The sequence below is a fragment of the Coregonus clupeaformis genome, chromosome 27 (assembly GCF_020615455.1).
Source record: "Coregonus clupeaformis isolate EN_2021a chromosome 27, ASM2061545v1, whole genome shotgun sequence".
NCBI lineage: Eukaryota > Metazoa > Chordata > Actinopteri > Salmoniformes > Salmonidae > Coregonus > Coregonus clupeaformis.
The window spans coordinates 40105452-40127583 of NC_059218.1; the positions used below are offsets into that span (position 1 = coordinate 40105452).

General features: G+C 44.2%; 1 protein-coding gene and 2 long non-coding RNA genes across 8 annotated transcripts; 1 reads left to right on the forward strand and 2 right to left on the reverse strand.

The window, feature by feature from the left end:
- The first annotated feature begins 5636 nt into the window (after positions 1 to 5636).
- On the forward strand, positions 5637 to 7155 carry LOC121541383 (coagulation factor IX-like). Its single transcript, XM_041850361.2, has 3 exons — positions 5637 to 5693; positions 5909 to 5996; positions 6562 to 7155. Exons 1-3 carry the CDS (start codon positions 5637 to 5639, stop codon positions 7140 to 7142), a joined length of 726 nt encoding a protein of 241 aa, XP_041706295.2. The 3' UTR covers positions 7143 to 7155.
- Positions 7156 to 12215: 5060 nt separating this feature from the next.
- On the reverse strand, positions 12216 to 18651 carry LOC121542108. 4 transcript variants are annotated; one of them, XR_005995831.2, is made up of 4 exons: positions 17533 to 18651; positions 15276 to 15842; positions 14553 to 15121; positions 12216 to 12918 (listed from the first exon to the last, which is right to left on the reverse strand). It is a non-coding gene; the product is annotated as an uncharacterized LOC121542108 (long non-coding RNA). The 4 variants fall into 4 exon arrangements; XR_005995830.2 differs by having other exon boundaries at positions 15276 to 15380; positions 15658 to 18651; XR_005995829.2 differs by having other exon boundaries at positions 14553 to 14758; positions 14881 to 15121; positions 15276 to 18651.
- Positions 18652 to 18880: 229 nt separating this feature from the next.
- Positions 18881 to 21649, reverse strand: LOC121541300. 3 transcript variants are annotated; one of them, XR_005995744.2, is made up of 7 exons: positions 21495 to 21648; positions 20572 to 20687; positions 20216 to 20323; positions 19995 to 20112; positions 19646 to 19858; positions 19312 to 19501; positions 18881 to 19028 (listed from the first exon to the last, which is right to left on the reverse strand). It is a non-coding gene; the product is annotated as an uncharacterized LOC121541300 (long non-coding RNA). The 3 variants fall into 3 exon arrangements; XR_005995743.2 differs by having other exon boundaries at positions 19646 to 19823; positions 21495 to 21647; XR_005995742.2 differs by having other exon boundaries at positions 19646 to 20112; positions 21495 to 21649.
- Positions 21650 to 22132: the final 483 nt, after the last annotated feature.

The following is a 22132-nucleotide window of genomic DNA, read 5'->3' on the forward strand; positions in this document are numbered from 1 at the left end:
AACAGCTTGCCAATACTGTGCGGGCAAGCTGTGCGGGTAGGCTAGTCTACATGATGAGATGATTATGGATAAGATAATATTTTTATTTGTCAAAAACTGATCATCATGTCACCAGAATAAGACCCTCAGATATTTATTGGAAAGGAGCATCAAGTTCATCACTGTGCACTTTCACCACCCCTGTGATGTTCATTATAATGTATTTAATCTGTAGCCTAATAAACTGCACGGTTTGGCTATTCGTAGTGGGAGGACCACACACAATATCATCGTGTGACTCGAAGTTTAATTCAATATGATGGTTATTGTATCAATATTTGCGCATAAAGGAGTTTCCACCGCCATTTCTCGCATAATTAATTGAATCGACACAAAAAGAACCCACCATGTCGAACAAACAAATTATCTGTTGGCATTTATAAAATTGTCCCAAAACTTCCTGTTTCCATCACAGCTGTCCTGATTTGTTCTTCTTCTATATGGTTTGACTTTACTCGCATAAAAACTGTGGATGGAAACGTGGTTATTAGCTAGGTTTCCATCCAATTGATGACAGATTTTCGTGCAAATGTTCAACAATCCGCAGAAAAACCATATGCATATTTTCCCACCAGAGAAGTGTTTCCATCAAATTGACTTGTTGCAGATATTTAAGGCTGTGCGCGATGACTTTGTGCACATAAAATAAAGTTTGCGGTTACATTCCCATGTATCGAAGTTAAATGCGTTTCCATCGCATTTTCAACTATACTGATGGTTTTGTCACTAAGAATGTTGCGTTATTTAGCGAATGTGCACATTCTAGTTTTGGCACGTGCGCTCTACCCAACAGCTCACAGATACAGTGAGGGTAATCTACCCTGTGAAGTTCATCATCCTTTATTTAATCTGTAGCCTACTAAACTGCATGCTTTCCGGAGTCGCAGTGGGAGGACCACAAAATATCATCGTGTGACTCCAAATTTACTTCGATATGATGGTTATTATATCAAAATAAAGAACGTTAGCGGGGTCTCCTGAGTGGCGCAGTGGTTCGAATCCAGGCTCTGTCGCAGCCGGCCGCGACCGGGAGACCCATGGGGCGGCGCACAATTGGCCCAGCGTTGTCCAGGGTAGGGGAGGGAATGGCCGGCAGGGATGTAGTTCAGTTGATAGAGCATGGCGTTTGCAACGCCAGGGTTGTGGGTTCGATTCCCACGGGGGACCAGTATGAAAAAAAAATGTACGCAAATAACGCCTCTGCCACGCAACCACACAGGTCCGGGACTGCGAGTATCTGGAGAACGTTAGCGGGGACTCAATAATTTAAATAATCTGAAATGCAATAAATACTCCCTGTAGTTGTATTAATGCTCCCAATACAAGCATCAGCCTATTCCAAATAGGACTCCAGCCGAATCATCATTATCAGAATCACCTTTGTCATACTTCTTAGGTTGTTGTGATCAAATAGATCCTATTAAATTACTATTCTAATTCCTAATTCTATGGTTGTGATTCTCACGACTATGAATGCTTACGTAATCAAAAGTATTTAGTGGTAGGCCTACTTAGAACATTTTATTCTCTTAGTCTCTCGGCTCTCTTTTCTGCGTGATCGTTATGGCTTTCTGAGTTCCATTTAGTTCTTATACTAATGAAGTAATCAAGAGTACAGTCTAATTGGCTCAAAGCCTAACGACAGCCTACAAGATTTAGGGCAGAGTAGATTGGTGGAGTTTTTTTTATCTGTTATAAGTAAAAGCTGGCCTGCAGTTGCTTCTGGCACACGGCCAACTGACATTCGTGCCTACTACACTGTGATTTGAGTGTATACTCTGTGGAAGTTAAAGGAAAACTCCACTCAAAAACGATATTTTTGGTAATTTTTTCATTAGTCCACTGTTGATACAGTCTCAAAATGTTTTGCATGTCAGCAGTCAAGTTTTCAAGATAATGGACTTTCAAGGAGCAAAGTGTTGTCTGTAATACATTTGATATTCTGTTTAGCTGTGTAAAGCTACATTTTGTTAAGTTACAGCCTTATTATAAAATTGATTAAATTGTTTTTGCCCCTCATCAATCTACACACACACCCCATAATGATGAAGCAAAAACACTTTTTTTTTTTACATTTTTGCAAATGTATTAAATATAAAAAACGGAAATATCACATTTACATAAGTATTCAGACCTTTTACTCAGTACTTTGTTGAAGCACATTTGGCAGCGATTCCAGCCTCGAGTCTTCTTGGGTATGACCCTTCAAGCTTAGCACACCTGTATTTGGGGAGTTTCTCCCATTCTTCTCTGCAGATCCTCTCAAGCTCTGTCAGGTTGGATGGGGAGCATCGCTGCACAGCGATTTTCAGGTCTCTCCAGAGATGTTAAATCGGGTTCAAGTCCGGGATCTGGCTGGGCCACTCAAGGACATTCAGAGACTTGTCCCGAAGCTACTCCTGCGTTGTCTTGGCTGTGTGCTTAGGGTCGTTGTCCTGTTGGAAGGTGAACCTTCGCCCCAGTCTGAGGTCCTGAGCGCTCTGGAACAGGTTTTCATCAAGGATCTCTCTTTACCTTGCTCCGTTCATCTTTCCCTCGATCCTGACTAGTCTCCCAGTTCCTCTTGCTGAAAAACATCCCCACAGCATCATGATGCCACCACCATGCTTCACCGTAGGGATGGTGCCAGGTTACCTCCAGACATGACACTTGGCATTCAGGCCAAAGAGTTCAATCTTGGTTTCATCAGACCAGAGAATCTTGTTTCTCATGGTCTGAAAGTCCTTTAGGTGCCTTTTGGCAAACTCCAAGAGGGCAGTCATGTGTCTTTTATTAAGGAGTGGCTTCCGTCTGGCCACTTTACCATAAAGGCCTGATTGGTGGAGTGCTGCAGAGATGGTTGTCCTTCTGGAAGTTTCTCCCATCTCCACAGAGGAACTCTGGAGCTCTGTCAGAGTGACCATCGGGTTCTTGGTCACCTCCCTGACCAAGGCCCTTCTCCCCCAATTGCTCAGTTTGATGGTGCGGCCAGCTCTAGGAAGAGTTTTGGTGGTTCCAAACTTCTTCTATTTAAAAATGTTGGAGGCCACTGTGTTCTTGGGGATCTTCAATGATGCAGACATTTTTGGGTACCCTTCCCCAGATCTGTGCCTCGACACAATCCTGTCTCGGCACTCTACAGACAATTCCTTCGACCTCATGGCTTGGTTTTTGCTCTGACATGCACTGTCAACTGTGGGACCTTATATAGACAGGTGTGTGCCTTTCCAAATCATATCCAATCAATTGAATTTACCACAGGTGGACTCCAATCAAGTTGTAGAAAAATCTCAAGGATGATCAATGGAAACAGGATGCACCTGAGCTCAATTTCGAGTCTCATAGCAAAGGGTATGAATACTTATGTGAATAAGGTATTTATGTTTTGTATTTTCTATAAATTAGCAAACATTTAAAAAAAAAACTGTTTTCGCTTTGTCATTATGGGGTATTGTGTGTAGATTAATGAGGATTATTTTTTTTCAAAATCCATTTTAGAATAAGGCTGTAACGTAACAACATTTGGAAAAGGTGAAGGGGTCTGAAAACTTTCCGAATGCACTGTATGTAATGGTTTAGGACATTGTAATGAAATATATAGGCTTAATGCTTTTGTTGTACGTTTGATTAATATTCCCAATAGTTTTGATGTACTATGTTTTGTCCTGAAGCTTTCACACTGCCTTTGCTGCTGGCAGGGTTGGGGATGATAAAAAAACTGTAACTGTAATCAGTTACTTTACCAACATCAATATTATAATCAGATTACAGAAACTTTTGAAAAACTAGATGATTACTTATTGGATTACTTTTAAAGGATGATGTGGCCCTGTTCCTTTAAGCTAGGCCTATGAGAAACACAGTATATGTGAATGCAAAATATCACCTAGGCTATCCACAGTTGACATTTTTGGTGTTATATTGCAACAAGATTAAAGTATCTTCTCAATGGTAAGCATTTTATTTTGTAAGTGCAAGAGAAACAGTATTCATAATTGACACAATTACTTTCCTTGTTTCCTTCCGGTGTAGCTCTGGGGTGAATTTACACTAAACGTATTCTACAAAAACAGCAAACCAAAGTACCGACTCAGAGGGCCAAGCTTTCATAAACAGGAACCAAATGAATATTTCATCTCGCCATTGTCATTGCCAAGCCACAGTTATTTCTGTGTGAACAAGTCATTGCTGTGAGTATCATTGCTTGAATACAGGTCAATGTCCAAAGGGGATGAAAGCATTGTCTGTGATAAATTGTACATTCCGTTAGCTGTGTAAAACTACGTAATGGTTTAGGACATTGTAATGAAATATATACGCCTAATGCTTTTGTTGTACGTTTGATTAATATTCCCAATAGTTTTGATGTACTATGTTTTGTACTGATGCTTTCACACTGCCTTTGCTGCTGGCAGGGTTGGGAATGATAAAAAAAACTGTAACTGTAATCAGTTACTTTACCAACATCAATATTGTAATCAGATTACAGATACTTTTGAAAAACTAGATGATTACTTATTGGATTACTTTTAAATTCAGAAAGAATGTTTGCGTAAAAAAACAACATTATGACACCTTTCTGTTTTCTCAATAACATTCAATTCAGCATTGAAAAAAGGCACAAGTTTAAGTTTGTTCCACATGACTTAGTCTGAGCACCAGTCAGAGAACACTATGATAACACACCAAATGCCTTTGATGGATCCTTTCTGTCTTCTTCTAATGCCTCTTAAGGGGAAAGTAATCCAAAAGTAACTGAAAGCAATCAGATTACGTTACTGAGTTTGGGCAATCCAAAAGCTACGTTACTGATTACAATATTGGACAGGTAACTGGTAACTAACGGATTACATTTAGAAGGTAACTTGGCTGCTGGTAGAACCACTCCACCATGCTCACATTGTGACTTTGTGTGTGACCTGTTTTTGAGGCCTAATACCGTGCTTATTCTCTTATCCTCCAAAGGTCACCAAAGGTCACCAAAGGTCACCAAAGCTCAGACGGAGAAAACAACAGGACAGCTGGATATTGGAAAATACATAATTAATGAGGCAGAACCTCATCAGCCTGAGTCTTTAGTAAGGGATCAGGAGCTGACAGCTTTGCCAGCTATGCAAATAATTTTCCACAGAGCTACACTCATATACCCAGTGGGTAGAGCTACGCTGACATACCCAGTGGGTTAGAGCTACTCATTTGGATACCCAATTATCCTTTTTGTCACACAAATTAGAATTTACAACTTGCATGTTAGCAAGATTTATCTAATCTATCTAGTGTCTCTGTGTCCTATCTGGTATAATGTCTCTGTCTCTGTTCCCTATCTGGTGTAATGTCTCATGTCTCTGTCTATGTGTCCTCTCTGGTGTAATGTCTCTGTCTATGTGTCCTATCTGGTATAATGTCTCTGTCTATGTGTCCTCTCTGGTGTAATGTCTCTGTCTATGTGTCCTATCTAGTGTAATGTCTCTGTCTATGTGTCCTCTCTGGTGTAATGTCTCTGTCTATGTGTCCTATCTGGTATAATGTCTCTGTCTATGTGTCCTATCTGGTATAATGTCTCTGTCTATGTGTCCTATCTAGTGTAATGTCTCTGTCTATGTGTCCTATCTGGTATAATGTCTCTGTCTATGTGTCCTATCTGGTATAATGTCTCTGTCTATGTGTCCTATCTGGTATAATGTCTCTGTCTATGTGTCCTATCTAGTGTAATGTCTCTGTCTATGTGTCCTATCTGGTGTAATGTCTCATGTCTCTGTCTATGTTCCCTATCTGGTATAATGTCTCTGTCTATGTGTCCTATCTGGTGTAATGTCTCGTAGAGGTTAAGCCCCTCCAGTCAATGTGTTAAGACTGCTGTTGTCTGTGCTAATCTCTGGGACTCTGCCAGTTGTCTCTGATGAGCAAGCTGACCGGGCAGAGCTCTCTCCTCAGTGAGCTGTGGGTCATTACCATTAAGATTGGATCCTTCTTCATCGGTAGGTGGAGTTAAACCAGGTAGGAGTGATGCCGCCTATTTTGTCTTTGTGCTTCACTCATTCAAATCCTGTTTATCTGATCACAATACAAAATACAAATAAAAACGTCACACACTGCTGTTCATGCTAACAGGTGGTTTTATTGACATGTTTCGACGACAGGAGGTTGGTGGCACCTTAATTGGGGAGAACGGGCTCGTGGTAATGACTGGAGCGGAATCCGGGGAATGGTATCAAATACTTTAAACACATGGTTTCCAGGTGTTTGACGCCATTCCATTTGCTCTGTTCCGACCATTATTATGAGCTGTTCTCTGCTCAGCAGCCTCCACTGGTTTCGACCCTTAGGTCTTCATCAGTCATCCAAGATTTTGCCTGATGAACAAACACCTATGGGTTGAAACGTTGTGTCAATAAAATCACCTGGGAGCATGAACAGCAGGGTGCTGCGTTATCGTTTTTATTTTTCATGAACTCACCTATAACTCCAGCACCTGCAAAAAAAAGTACCTGGATGTGCAAATGTTCTTCAGCTTTTGTATCTGATCACAACATGTCTCTGCAGGGGAGCACAACATGCAGGTCAGAGAGGAGACCGAGCACGACCACTCTGTTGCTGAGCATCACATGCACCCGCGATACGACGCAAAGACAAGCCAGTACAACCACGACATAGCCCTGCTGAAGCTCCTCATGCCCGCAGTCCTCTCTGACTACAGCCTCCCCATCTGCCTGGGGCCCAAGGACTTCACTGAGACGGTGCTGAGAGAGGCCTCCAGCTCAGTGGTCAGCGGCTGGGGCAGGATGCGCTTCCAGGGCCCTGAAGCCTCCATTCTGCAGAAGGTGGAGGTGCCCTATGTGGACCGGACAGAGTGCAAGGGCAGCAGCGCAGAACAGGTGTCCCGCTTCATGTTCTGTGCTGGTTACCACAGCGAGCAAAAGGATTCATGCAACGGGGACAGTGGCGGTCCACATGCCACCCGGTACCGGGACACCTGGTTCCTGACGGGCATTGTGAGCTGGGGCGAGGAGTGCGCCAAGGAGGGGAAGTATGGCATCTACACTCGTGTGTCACGCTACTTTCGATGGATCTCCAATGTCACTGGTTTTGGAGGCATTGGTTTCTATTCTGAGACTGATGTCTGAGAGGCCAAAATCATGTCTGAACCTCTGCCTTTCCGTTAGGTTTGGATTAATAAAATTGTGTGATGAGCTGATTTATTCTTTGTTGTTTTATTAAACGGGATCGGGAAATGATGTCTATGAATGTCTTCTGTAAATTATTTAAACTATTCAGGCAGATTCTGAAAAATGTGGGACTGACCCATAGACCTACTACACCTTGTACAGTATCATTCAACATTTACTGGACTTCATTACCAATAAAGGTAGAAAGTGTCTAATAAATAGTAAAGAAAGACTATCTGCTTGTATTTGGTAAAATCATTTAATCCATATAATATATGCACATGAATTTCTATGTACATTTACATTGATCCCCAATATGTGCAGAATTTACATATAAGCTGAAACATCACACTCACGCTGCATTGCACAAAATGGAATAGTAATATGGCGTTGTACTGTATGGCTGCCGTCTTGAGAACGCCGACCCAACCTTGCTATTTTGTGATTATTTTGGCGTTTATCTGTACTTTATTTGCACTAAATGTATCCACTATCATTTCTTATGATCAACAAAAAATGTTGAACATCAGATCAGCAGTAACTAACCTCAATTTCAACTTCGACTCATCCGCCTTGGGCTCTTTATGTACCTCCAATCCACTCTTCGGGCTACTCAAGAGGAAACGGCGGCAAAGAGGCAAGAGATCGGGCGTCCTGTTGAGACTAAGGCAAAGGGAAAACCGGCTACCACTTCCCTCCATTCTATAGTCACTGGATGATCTCCGATCGCAGATTTGCTATCAACCGGACTCTCGTAACTGCAATATTATCTGTTTTTCTAAAGCATGGCTTTCGGACAAGATAACCCCCATTGCTATCCAACTCAATGGATTCCCCATTCTCCGAGGGGACAGGTCATTGGATTCAGGGAAATCCAGAGGGGGAGGGGTATGTCTCTTCATCAACAACACCTCAGGACAACAACAACAAGCTTAACGAACTGCATGAGGCTATAAACCAGCAGGAAACCATGCACCCGGAGGCTGCTTTTCTTGTTGCCTGTGATTTCAATTCTGCGTCACTAAGACACGTGATGCCAAACTTATATTAACAAGTCTCCTTCGCCACTAGGGGCGATAAAGTCCTAGACCACTGTTAAGGCATCCGCATGCTTCCCAGCCAAAACAGTTTGGAAGTGTTTTGTGACGTTTTTGATCGTTTTGGACTTTGTGAGTTTTTGGGGGGCTGCTCGGACACACACATTTCTTTCTGAAGGCAAGCCGAAGTTTCGGAGCCAATGTCTACGCCCCTTCGTCGGTGATTGATCAACAGTAGGGATTCTTCAATAAAGTCTGTTGTCATTCAACGAGTGATGGCTCGTTTTCATGCACATTTTTTCATTGAGAAATACTGCACCAAACGTCTTAGTTAGATCTAGAATTGCGTGACTAAGATCTCCTCTGCAAAAAAGTTAATGACAGATTTCTTGAGTTATCTTAGATTAATTCTGACTATTTTGAGGAAGTGTATACTGGCTATGGCGTCTCAAAATGGACAAATGGTACTATTGCCGCTTTTTTCTAGTTGTTCAAGCGATGGTGTTTTACGGGAGTATGCAAGCACACTTGTTTGGTTCGGCTAGCCGATTTCGGCTAGGCGCCAGCCGAACTGAAGCATGCTGACGCATTTACACAACCCACAAGCAAGCATACAAGGCCCTCCCTCGTCCCCCCTTCGGCAAATCAGATCACGTCTCTATACTCCCGCTTCCTATTTACAAACAGAAGCTCAAAAAAGGAAGTGCTCGTGACGTGCTCCGTAGAGAAATGGTCCTCCAAATCGGAAGCTAAGTTGTAGGACTGCTAGTGTTGACTGGAATATGTTTCGGGACTCAGCCAATAGCAACGAAGAGGTAACCACCTCTGTCTCGGGCTTCATCAGGAAATGCATCACCGATGTTGTCTCCACAGTAAAGGTTCGCTGCTTCCCAAATCATAAACCCTGGATTAACACTGAGGTAAGTGCTAAGCTAAAGGACAGAGCTATCTCAGCCAACCTCGATGCTACGGCTGAGGACATGAACGTGTACAAGAAGTCCGCTACGACCTCCGCAGAGCCATCAAACAGGCAAAATGACAACATAGGAACAAGGTGGAATCCTTTTAGACCGGCTCCGACGCTCGATGCAGGTGGCATGGGCTAAGGTCCATTAAGGATTACAAAGGTAGACCTAGCTGTGATCTATCCAATGATGCCTCTCTACCAGACGAACTCAATGCATTTCATGCACATTTTGACAAAACAACACTGAGCCGTGCACGAGGGCCCCCACCGTCCCAGAGGATTGGGTGATTTCACTCTCCGAGGTCGACGTGAGTAAGGTTTTTTATCTAGTCAACACTTGCAAGGCAGCTGGCAGGCATCTTCAAGGTCATATTCAACCTCTCCTTGTCCCAGTCTGTAATCCCCACGTCTCTAGCTGACCACCATCATTCCTGTTCCCAAGAAATCTAAGGCTACCTGCCACAATGACTTCCCCTTGTAGCACTAACATCTGTAACAATGAAGTGCTTTAAAAGGCTAGTCATGGCACACATCACCTCCATCATCCCAGACCCACTCCAATTTGCACACCGCCCCAACTGATCTACGGATGATACAATCTCAATCCACACTGCCCTCTCCCACCTGAACAAGAGGAATAAGTATGTGAGAATGCTGTTCATCAACTACAGCTCAGCGTTCAATACCGTAGTGCTCGTCACCAAGCTCGGGAACCTGGGACTGAACACCTCCCTCTGCAACTGGATCCTGGACTTCCTGACGGGCCGAGCCCAGGTGGTGAGACTAGGCAACAACACCTCTGCCACAGCTAACCCTCAACACCGCTCACAACCAGAAGGCCCTACAGACTCCAGCCACCCGAGACATGGACTGTTCTCCATGCTCCTGTCTGGCAGGCGGTACAGGTGCATCAACGCTCAGACAAACAGACTCCTAAACAGCTTCTACAGTGGCTTGCGAAAGTATTCACCCCCCTTGGCATTTTTCCTATTTTGTTGCCTTACAACCTGGAATAAAATATTTGGGGGTTACTATCATTTGATTTACACAACATGCCTCCCACTTTGAAGACGCAAAATATTTTTTGTGTGTGAAACAAACCCCCCCCACCCCCCAGACGCAGGAGAGTAAATCACAGAATAAATGATTTAATCAATAAACAGTGGTACGCAGCAATGCGTAATACACACCAGTGGGGAATAAAGACACGGGTGAATAACACAGCAATAGAAATTGAGCTCCACCGAGCTATAATCTCCTCTACTATAAACAATCACACACAAAGACAAGCGGGCAGAGGGAACACTCATACAGGTACTGATAAGGGGATATGAACCAGGTGTGTGACAAAACAAATGTAATGAAGATATGAGGAGCGGCAGTGGCTAGAAGGCCGGTGACGACGAACGCCGAAGCCTGCCCGAACAAGGAGAGGAGGCAGCTTCGGAGGAAGTCGTGACAGCTTGCTTGGTGGTGCCCCTTGCTTAGTGGTGTTGCAGACTCTGGGGCCTTTCAGAACAGGTGTATATATACTGAGATCGTGTGACAGATCATGTGACACAGATTGCACACAGGTGGACTTTATTTATCTAATTATGTGACTTCTGAAGGTAAGTGGTTGCACCAGATCTTATTTAGGGGCTTCATAGCAAAGGAGGTGAATACATATGCACGCACCACCTTTCCGTTATTTATTTTTTAGAATTTTTAGAAATTAGTTATTTATTTCATTTCACCAATTTTGACTATTTTGTGTATGTCCATTACATGAAATCCAAATAAAAATCAATTTAAATGACAGGTTGTAATGCAACAAAATAAGAAAAACACCAAGGGGGATGAATACTTTTGCAAGGCACTGTATCCCCTGGCCATAAGGCTGTTAAATGGCTAACAACTACTGCCATCCACAGGTCTCTACCCACTCAGACACAACCTATGCTGCTGCAAAAAATATTATTGATTAGATTTATTACTCCATTACACTGCTGTCCATTGATTATTGATTGCCATTACCATTACTATTTATCCTGCTACTGGTCACTATTACTCCTGTTTACATGTATATATTACCACTAGTATCTTACCATAAGTATTTATATATTCCTGCTAAAAGTCATTTTTCAGCCCTGTTTGCATGTATATCCTACTATCATTCACGTTTTATGTATAAACCCACCTCAACCAGTCCAGTACCCTTACACAATGAATAAGGTACTGGCACTGACCTGTATATACTTGCATTCTCGTGTTTCTAACTCAATTTTATTTTTTATTCTATATTATTATCACTTTCTTGTTGGGAAAGAGCTCTCAAGATAAGAATTTCACTGTACTGTTTTACACCGGTTGCATCCTGTGGGCATGGCATGGCAAATAAACGTTGAAACTTGCAGGACCCTCGTCTCATGTCAATGGTCAGACCACTGACACACCACCCCCTACTGGAACAAAACTTCAGTGCACATAAACATAAGCTTGGGCAGGGTGATGCAGGCGTTCAACTGACCTCCTGCATGACCCTGTTATCATTTATGCAGAATAGTGAGCATAGAAATACGTAGCTTGGCGCGGTTTTCTTGCTTTTAGCTTTCACACTGAAATGTAAGATATTTACATTACATTTACGTCATTTAGCAGACGCTCTTATCCAGAGCGACTTACAAATTGGTGCATTCACCTTATAGCCAGTGGGATAACACTTTACAATATGTTAATTTTTTTATTTTTTTTGGGGTGGGGTGGGGTAAGGGGGGGTAGAAGGATTACTTTATCCTATCCCAGGTATTCCTTAAAGAGGTGGGGTTTCAAGTGTCTCCGGAAGGTGGTGAGTGACTCTGCTGTCCTGGCGTCGTGAGGGAGCTTGTTCCACCATTGGGGTGCCAGAGCAGCGAACAGTTTTGACTGGGCTGAGCGGGAACTGTGCTTCCGCAGAGGTAGGGGGGCCAGCAGGCCAGAGGTGGATGAACGCAATGCCCTCGTTTGGGTGTAGGGACTGATCAGAGCCTGAAGGTACGGAGGTGCCGTTCCCCTCACAGCTCCGTAGGCAAGCACCATGGTCTTGTAGCAGATGCGAGCTTCAACTGGAAGCCAGCCAATTTACCATAGTAATTGTGGATAATGGGAGTTGTACAAAATGAGGTTGTAACAAATAAAGCGCACAGGGAAAATGGACAGTAGCATGTTTTGGCACATAACCTGGTACTGATGATACAGTATGTTGAAATCTGATATGGCCTCTCTCTCAAACCATGATGGCTATACACAAAAGTTTAAAAAATTGAGATTGATTGACTTGTACTGTAACAGAAGTAAAACAGTCCCTTCCTTAGTAAATATTCATAGTGGATCTGAAACAGTTCATGCATCTCATCCACATGGAGATCCTATGGCTATGATGATTTGCAGTTCTTTGAGGTGATGCTGTGATGCTGCCTGGGGTTGAAGAGCAGTTCTTTGAGGTGATGCTGCCTGGGGTTGAAGAGCAGTTCTTTGAGGTGATGCTGCCTGGGGTTGAAGAGCAGTTCTTTGCTGTGATGCTGCCTGGGGTTGAAGAGCAGTTATTTGAGGTGATGTTGTGATGCTGCCTGGGTTTGAACAGCAGTTCTTTGTGGGATGTCGCCTGGGGTTGAAGGGTAGATTTGGTCCATTACCTTGTGCTTGAGGTTGTCTGTTTGCTTGATGTGGGTAGGGATTTTACCCTAACATTGCAGGGCAACACTTGCACCCTCTGGAGGAAATGTAGAAACATGTCCTTGTGGTTTATTGTCATGGTATTAATATGGTCTCAATTACACTGCTCAAAAAAAAATTAAGGGAACACTTAAACAACACAATGTAACTCCAAGTCAATCACACTTCTGTGAAATCAAACTGTCCACTTAGGAAGCAACAATGATTGACAATACATGTCACATGCTGTTGTGCAAATGGAATAGACAACAAGTGGAAATTATAGGCAATTAGCAAGACACCCCCAATAAAGGACTGGTTTTGCAGGTGGTGACCACAGACCACTTCTCAGTTCCTATGCTTCCTGGCTGATGTTTTGGTCACTTTTGAATGATGGCGGTGCTTTCACTCTAGTGGTAGCATGAGACGGAGTCTACAACCCACACAAGTGGCTCAGGTAGTGCAGCTCATCCAGGATGGCACATCAATGCGAGCTGTGGCAAGAAGGTTTACTGTGTCTGTCAGCGTAGTGTCCAGAGCATGGAGGCGCTACCAGGAGACAGGCCAGTACATCAGGAGACGTGGAGGAGGCCAACAACCCAGCAGCAGGACCGCTACCGCCGCCTTTGTGCAAGGAGGAGCAGGAGGAGCACTGCCAGAGCCCTGCAAAATGACCTCCAGCAGGCCACAAATGTGCATGTGTCTGCTCAAACGGTCAGAAACAGACTCCATGAGGGTGGTATGAGGGCCCGACGTCCACAGGTGGGGGTTGTGCTTACAGCCCAACACCGTGCAGGACGTTTGGCATTTGCCAGAGAACACCAAGATTGGCAAATTCGCCACTGGCGCCCTGTGCTCTTCACAGATGAAAGCAGGTTCACACTGAGCACGTGACAGAGTCTGGAGACGCCGTGGAGAACGTTCTGCTGCCTGCAACATCCTCCAGCATGACCAGTTTGGCGGTGGGTCAGTCATGGTGTGGGGTGGCATTTCTTTGGGGGGCCGCACAGCCCTCCATGTGCTCGCCAGAGGTAGCCTGACTGCCATTAGGTACAGTGGTGAGATCCTCAAACCCCTTGTTCCTCCTAATGCAAGACAATGCTAGACCTCATGTGACTGGAGTGTGTCAGCAGTTCCTGCAAGAGGAAGGCATTGATGCTATGGACTGGCCCGCCCGTTCCCCAGACCTGAATCCAATTGAGCACATCTGGGACATCATGTCTCGCTCCATCCACCAACGCCACGTTGCACCACAGACTGTCCAGGAGTTGGCGGATGCTTTAGTCCAGGTCTGGGAGGAGATCCCTCAGGAGACCATCCGCCACCTCATCAGGAGCATGCCCAGGCGTTGTAGGGAGGTCATACAGGCACGTGGAGGCCACACACACTACTGAGCCTCATTTTGACTTGTTTTAAGGACATTATATCAAAGTTGGATCAGCCTGTAGTGTGGTTTTCCACTTAAATTTTGAGGGTGACTCCAAATCCAGACCTCCATGGGTTGATAAATTTGATTTCCATTGATAATTTGTGTGATTTTGTTGTCAGCATATTCAACTACGTAAAGAAAAAAGTGTTTAATAAGATTATTTCATTCATTCAGATCTAGGATGTGTTATTTTAGTGTTCCCTTTATTTTTTTGAGCAGTGTATTTCATTGGTGGAGACAGAAGGCAAGAAGACATTGCTGACCCTTCAGATCCTGTGGTTTGATTGATAACTGGTCTGTCTCCGGCAGCATGTTGAAGGCCTCTAGAGACTCCAGGCAACATGACCTTGGATGGGAATGATAGCAGCACGACGACAGTTGTGATGACAGGAGTTGTGTCTTTGTGTCCAGACTGAGGATGGATGGCACATGGTTCACTCAGAGAGCTGAGCTTCCTGGTTCTCATTCCCTGGAAGAGTAAACGAAACATATAGGTAGTAAGATTAATGCGCAGGTATGAGGACATTCATCCATGCTAATATAACGACAAGAACAGTGATCTCTACTAGTGGTCCATTGGGAACCCCTCACCTCCTATCCTGCATGAGCGCCCCTCATCACAACGACTGACATTCCTCACAAGCCTGACAGAGAGAGAACCAGGAGTACTAGAGTAGTAACAACAGCAAGAGTGGTAGTGATATTACTGTGCCTTACCACCTCCCTACAGTGTCCTGATGCAGCAGCTAGATGACATCACCACACTTAATGATGAGGTCATCTGTACTACACACACACTACTTTCCACCAGGGCCCTGTACCTCCCAGGAACCTGCGAGAGGGACGAATGTGACCTTAAGATCAGTAATAAAACACAGAATGACAATAGCATCATATTTTACACAGTGCACTAAGTGTCTGACATTAACAATTACTTCCAACTGTTTATAAAAAAAACCACTACAATGAAGTTTAGACCGGCTCACCAGTGGAGTAGTGTGGTCATCCTCGTCAGCGTCTGACAGGTCAGTCATGCTGCAGTCCTCCGGACCCCTCAAAAATGTCCACTGAGTTGGAGGTGCCAGCACAACCTACGTTTGACAGACAGAACCTCTCAAATACAACCACCCTCAAGTCAAAGGCCTCATTACTTACTATACACCTAAATGTCACTTATGTTAGGCACTTTCAAAACCCTTCATGTAGAATACCTTTCCACTGAATACACAAACAAAATTCCACTGTTACATGCTGGACTTTCCAGTGGGAAAACCTCACTGACAGGCCCATCTAATAGACATGGAGTCTGCTCTACTACTAAAGTGAGTTGGTGTGACAAAATTGCAGCCGTTTCCCACGCTGACTCACTGCGTCGGTTATTGTGCTGGGGCTACGGGGAGAAGACCACGGGGCTAGTGCGGCCTGACGATGCGGCCTCCTCCGTGCTGAGGGACTGGTCTGGGATCTTACTGTGAGGAAGGACATCAAAACAACCTGAGCAGCCAGCGATCTGCCAGGGACTCCACGGCATGCACACTGTCGTACGAGACAGACTGTCCCAAATCGCAAAGGAATGGGGTAGAAACACAATATCCACATGGTCACAGGCTTGGCCCTAGGCACCTTATCCTCTAGACCCCTCAAACTCAACTCTGGACCTCCAAGCCAGTTCCACTGCTTTGTTTAATTGTTCCCCTCACATCAGGGACTGATTTAGACCTGGGACACCAGGTGGGTGCAATTAATGATCAGGTAGAACAGAAAACCAGCAGGCTGCGGACCTCGTAGGGTCAGAGTTGAATAATCCTGCTCTAGATCACACCACAGAAACAATCCTGACATCACAGTCAGTAGGTTGGAGATGAGTTGAAACCAAGCTATGATGGAAATCCACAAACAAACCCACATGCTATGACCGATTACATTTTTTAACATTTCCATGAAATCACAATGTCTCTTTGTTCACCATGCAAATTGTAAAACATGGAGACATGAGAAGACATGCAAAAAGCATCATCTGTCAGTAGAGGGAGGAAACAAAGGAGTCTGCTCCGAGAGTTGAATAGGGGGAATGTCTTCGGAGAGAGAGGGGGAGAGGGAAAGGGGGGCAGAGGGCAGATAAAAGGGACTTTAAAACTACAGGTAGTTTAACCAAACTACTAGCATGCAGACAGACAGATCACACCACAATAGAGAACAAACACCTAACATGGAAGCTAGTAGATCCAGGTGTAGCAGTGGTAAGGACTCCATGGTTCTGAAAAGAAAGCTCTGCTTTTGGGACAGTTTGTGGGCACCGTTTGTCACCGTTATATTGCAATGAATGTATTGGTTTGTGTTGTGTCTTCGCTGGCATGCTTCATTCTTTTTTGTTTTTTTGTCAGCCCCACCAAGATTTACATGCTAAAATCGCCACAGAAAGATTGAAATGTCTCAAATCTACCCAGAAGACGTCAAAACTATAACTTCAAATCAAAAATAAAATAAACGTTTTATCAATAGATTAAAGGATATTTACATTTTACATTTGTCATTTAGCAGACGCTCTTATCCAGAGCGACTTACAGTTAGTATCATGAGGTTTAACGTCAAGCCACTAAAGTAAATGACCAGTGAGATTGGTTAGTTGGACATGCAATACTTTTCTAGACCTCCATAAGAACTAAACAGTAAATACAGAGCTGGTTAAGAGTTCCTGATTGGTGTAGCATGTTACATACACAGGACTTTATGCCTTAGTGAGCCTGGGGTAAATAATTATTAAAATGAGCAGTATAGGGAGAAAATGGCATCTTTGATTTGTCCAATAAGTGCTTTGCTTGGCTCATTTGAATCTATTTAAATATACACGTTAACCTCTTACCGAATGATTATGGTCGTGTTCCTGGCCAACTACATTGCATTGCATCAGCCAATGGTTCTATGCCCACGTCAGACTGAACAGTCAGGCATCAGATTGCTATATCATATGATTTGGTTAACTGATATGTTAAACACTAATCCAGGCGTTCTTAGATCTGGCATGTGTCTGCAATGTAGTCCGTCTGGAACACGGCCTATAATAGAGTGCATCAACCACAGTTTGGTGAGGCAGTTGTTCATCCCTCTGTCCCCGTCCACTATGTAGATCTCCCCAGAGCTGTGGACAAAGACCTCAGCGGGCTGGTCAAACTGGAGCAGAAGGTAAGCAGAAGTGCATCTCAGGTCAACAATAAAGCTTGGCAGTGCACTTAGCCATAGTACCTGGAAGAATGGCCAAGCAGAGCACTGTCTCCATAGCAACTCAGTGTGGCTTGTTCTGACAGTAGTGCTCATACATCTGAAACTTCTCTTTCTGAAATGACAGAAATCTCAAAAGCATGGTTACAGGTGTCTCTGACTGATGACCACATAACACATGCTGACACTGGGTCAGAAAGGGGTGATCACAAGCTTGCTCCACTGTTGTAAAAAGCAGGCTCCAACCCTCTCAGGAGTTTCCAGGCACTCCTCCAAGTCCTGGAGGAAGGTCCTGCATAGAGGAGGGGCGGACATGGCAGGCTTAACTTCAATCAATACACTATTCACTCTGTAAAAAATGAGTCAGAGCTTCTGCTCATCAGTTGTTCAGTGTGTGTGAGAGAGAATGTATGTGTGTACATCCTTGCCTGCTGTGGAATTTGTAGATCTCTGGCATATTTCCAAAGAGGACCTCCTTCTTGCTGCGCAGGACAGAAGGTTAGAGAGGACAGGGTTATCCATCTCTGCTCTATAACCCTAGGGAAGACTTGGTTTTTATGCTGTACCCGTTGGGGTGGTTTGTGTGTCTGTGCAACTTTCAAATGAAACACCTTACCAGCAAGACAGAGCAGCTCCTCTACATATATCATCTCTGTCTCAATAAGCTCTTTCATTATGTGTCTGAAGACACAGAGCACAGTCAGCAAGATGCACAGAGAGAAAGAGCGAGACAGAAGCACCAGTAAGGGCAATTGCTTTATTAAATTAAATGTGAACCTGATTAAATGTTCTGGTCAGATAACAGACAAAGTCAGTTAATTAATGCAGTAGATGTTACAGAACCTTTTGATCTTCATGTGTAATAACCCAACTGTCACCATTCTAGGGCTTTTCCGAGCTGCCAGGTAAGAGGACAAAAGAGAACCGAGAGTTGAAATCTACACCTGCAGACATAAGGACACAAACAATATTATTATTTTTTTATACTTTACCTGACTTGAGGGAGACACACTGCTGAATGTCCACTATTATTCTTGAAAAATATTTTCTAACATACCTAATAATCAGTGTGAGGTCCAAAAGGCTCCTTAACAGCTTCTACCCCCAAGCCATAAGACTGCTGAACAATTAATCAAATGGCCATCTGGACTATTTGCATTTAGTAAATATTTTCTTAACTGTATTTTCTTAAAACTGCATTGTTGGTTAAGGGCTTGTAAGTAAGCATTTCACGGTAAGGTCTACACCTGTTGTAGTCGGTGCATGTGACAAATAAAATTAGATTTTGATTTGAGAAGTCACTGTACATTTACATCCAGTGTCCCTTAGGCCTGGGTAAGAGTTGTGTATTTATGGTAACGTACTAGGGGGATTTGCATCGGGGAGAGTGCTCAGGCCGAGGGGCCACTAGCTGGATGGGCCGGAACCTGATTGTCAGCCAGCTTCCTCAGACACGCCTGTCTGTTGTGGATCATTCCCTGCATGGCAGACAGCATCTCAATGGCCACCCCAATCTGAGTCTGAGTGAGAGAGAGAGCGATTGGAGATGTTACTGATAGAAGTCGATAGGCCTATTTGATCTGCATGATGGAGACAGTTGGGAAGTGCTGGCAACAGTAGGTTGTTGATAATGATAGTATTAGCATTACCGTAGCTGCATTGTAGTATTGATGACAGAAATATGTAATGTTTGCCTTGTTGGCAGTTACCGGATGTTATCGTCATACAAAAGAGCTTTGGGATGGCTTGGAGCAAGGCTGGGTGGAAAAGTGACTGACACCGAAGCAGGGATGTACAGTATACCTGTAGCTGAGGGGTCAGGATGGCCTCAAACTCCAGACTGAGGACATCAGGGCTTTAGCTCAGACACGACGGTGCCTCCTCCTGGAGTCTCTATATCCTGCAGCGCTGCCTGCACTCCCTCCTTGGACTGGAACTTATCTACCAGCTGATTGGATAAGAGGTAAGCCCCCTCGTCACACCAGCGCCGGGCCTGAAGGCAGACAAAAACGCATGGTAGCATGATACACTGACCATCACAGACTAACTTCCTTTTTCCTGTTGCTTAGATGGAGGAGCCCCTGGACCAGGATATGGAGGGATGGGGTTATAATTGTGTGTGTAGGTGTTTGCATACCTCCTCCAGACGCAGCAGCAGGTGGCGTTTGAGGGTGAGGGCAGCCAGTTTGGCTCGGATGGCAGTGGTCAGCATGTCACAGTGGTGTCGCAGCTCGTTACAGCACTGGATGATCAGGGCCAGAGCGTAGTGGTAATTGGTGGCCGTGCAGGATGTTCTGGGCACGGCCCAGCTCCTCCTAACAACCACAAAACCCCATCATACCGTACCTGTCTGGAGTAGGTTATGTTTCTCTGTCAGAAACTATAATCTAATGAAGATATACTAGATCAAGGTAAAGTGTGCATGGGTAGTTTGTGCAGTGGGACCATGACCTGTACGTGGGTAGATTATGTAGTGGGACCATGACCTGTACGTGGGTGTCCAGTGACTCCAGGTCTTTCAGTAGCTGTTCTGTCTGGCCACAGTCCGCCCACCGCAGCGACCTCCTTCTCCTGACCAATCAGCTGCTCCAGGGTCTCCTCCATCTGAGCCACAGCAAAAAGGAAGTTAGTACTTTTGACACTAAAATGTTATTACCGTTTGTTGGTCAATATAACACAGATTGACACTTTACCACTCTAAACAGACCTCATTAAAGCTAATCTCATCAATTGGAGGTACTGTTGCAGCGTCAGGTGACGCTTCTCAAAAAACCCATCAAAACCCATCTCCATGTCTCGTAGTTGGCCCAGAAGCCTGAGGGAAACAGATGGAACACAAGCTACAGGTCAACACTTAAATCTCTCAAAACAATAATCCCTCCAGAACCGCATGGCTACCATTACCACGATAACCTGAGATCAAAATATACTACACACCAATGTGGACACACTTTATCATGTGACCCATCTTTTTAAAAGTACGCCTGAAGAATTAAATGATTGTTATGTTGTATCATTAATATGTGACAACCAATAAATATATATAATACAAGTTTACTGTACCTCTGTACTGTGTCCCAGTCCTGTTTGATATCTCTATCCTCTTGGCCATCAGCCTTGAGTGCTTCTAGGTTGGACAGCAGGTAACGGGCCTCCCTCATCACTGACCGGATGTCATCCTGCAAATAATTGTTATTCTGTTATTCATAACATCACAGGATCTCGTCTCTGTAACGCCGGGGTTTCCTCTTGGGTAGCCCGAAAATTGGGTTGAAATTACAGAGAGCCCAGGGCCGATGAGTTGAAGTAGAAGCCGGAATTGGGGTGAGTAACTTCCGATTGTAATGAATACTCAGGAAGAAAAAGGTGTAAATTCACACGCAGAGCGCGGCAGGTGTTTATTTCGCAGAAGGCAGGAATCGTGGTCACAGGCAGGCAATGGTCATACACAGGTAGGCAAACAGGCAGGAGAATCAAAAACTAGGACTGAAGGCTATAACTGGTTCTCACAAACGAGCTAGGAAAAGGTTTAGTAGAGTCAAAACGAACAATACCTCACAAGGCACAAACAGAATGAACTGAACTAAATAAGGAGCTAATGAGACCAGATGAGCAACTAACACAGGTGAAATCAATGAACAAAAATGAAAGACAGGGCTACGTTCAAGAACACAAAGAAACAGGGCTACGTTCAAGAACACAAAGAAACAGGGCTAAGTACAAGAACACAAGGTTGACTAAGAAAATAAATACAGAACCTTACACCGATCTGATGTTTAACATTTATTGTCGGTTGTAAGAAATAATAGCGGATACATTTCGTAAAAATAAACTACAAAATAGCAAAGTTGGGCTGGAGCTTGCAAAACAGCAGCCATTCAGTACGGCGCCATCTTGTACATTTGACTGTTCAGTTCTGTTCTGCTCTACTACTACAGATTTACAATGAAAGAACACTTTCAAGGTTGTCATGGGAGATGTCTTACTTTCAGCTGCCTGTATTGGTCAACTTGGGACCTGAGTTGGAACTCGATGGCGTCGACCTCATCTGGTAGCTCGGTCTCAGCGAGCTTCGTGCCGAACAACTGCAGCAACTGGGCTATCTCCTTTACCGTCACAGCAAATCTCTCAATAGCCTGCAGAGGGAGACAAACGATAATGCATATCTGTCTTTTACCAAAAGCCCTAATTTGTTATGTATTCTGCCACATTGCAAATCTAGGCTGCCTTGCTGTTTAATTGTGTACATGTTGTTGATGTGGACAGTATTCCAAAATACCAGGTCTGCCTATAATCGACGTGTTGCTGTAGGTGACACTGTGGGACTGCATGTTTACCGTAGGGATGTAGCTCAGTTGGTAGAGCATGGCATTTGCAACGCCAGGGTTGTGGGTTCGATTCCAGTATAAAAAATAAAAATGTATGCACTCACTAACTGTAAGTCGCTCTGGATAAGAGCTTCTGCTAAATGACTAAAAGGTAAATGTAAAATGTACGAAGGACAATCCAGTCACTATGGCAGTACTCCAGAGTTCCACCAAACTCTGAGGTCAGCTGGTTCTCATCGATGTAGCGAAGAAGGTCTGTAACTGAGCTGAGCATGACCACCTGTGGAGGGACGCAG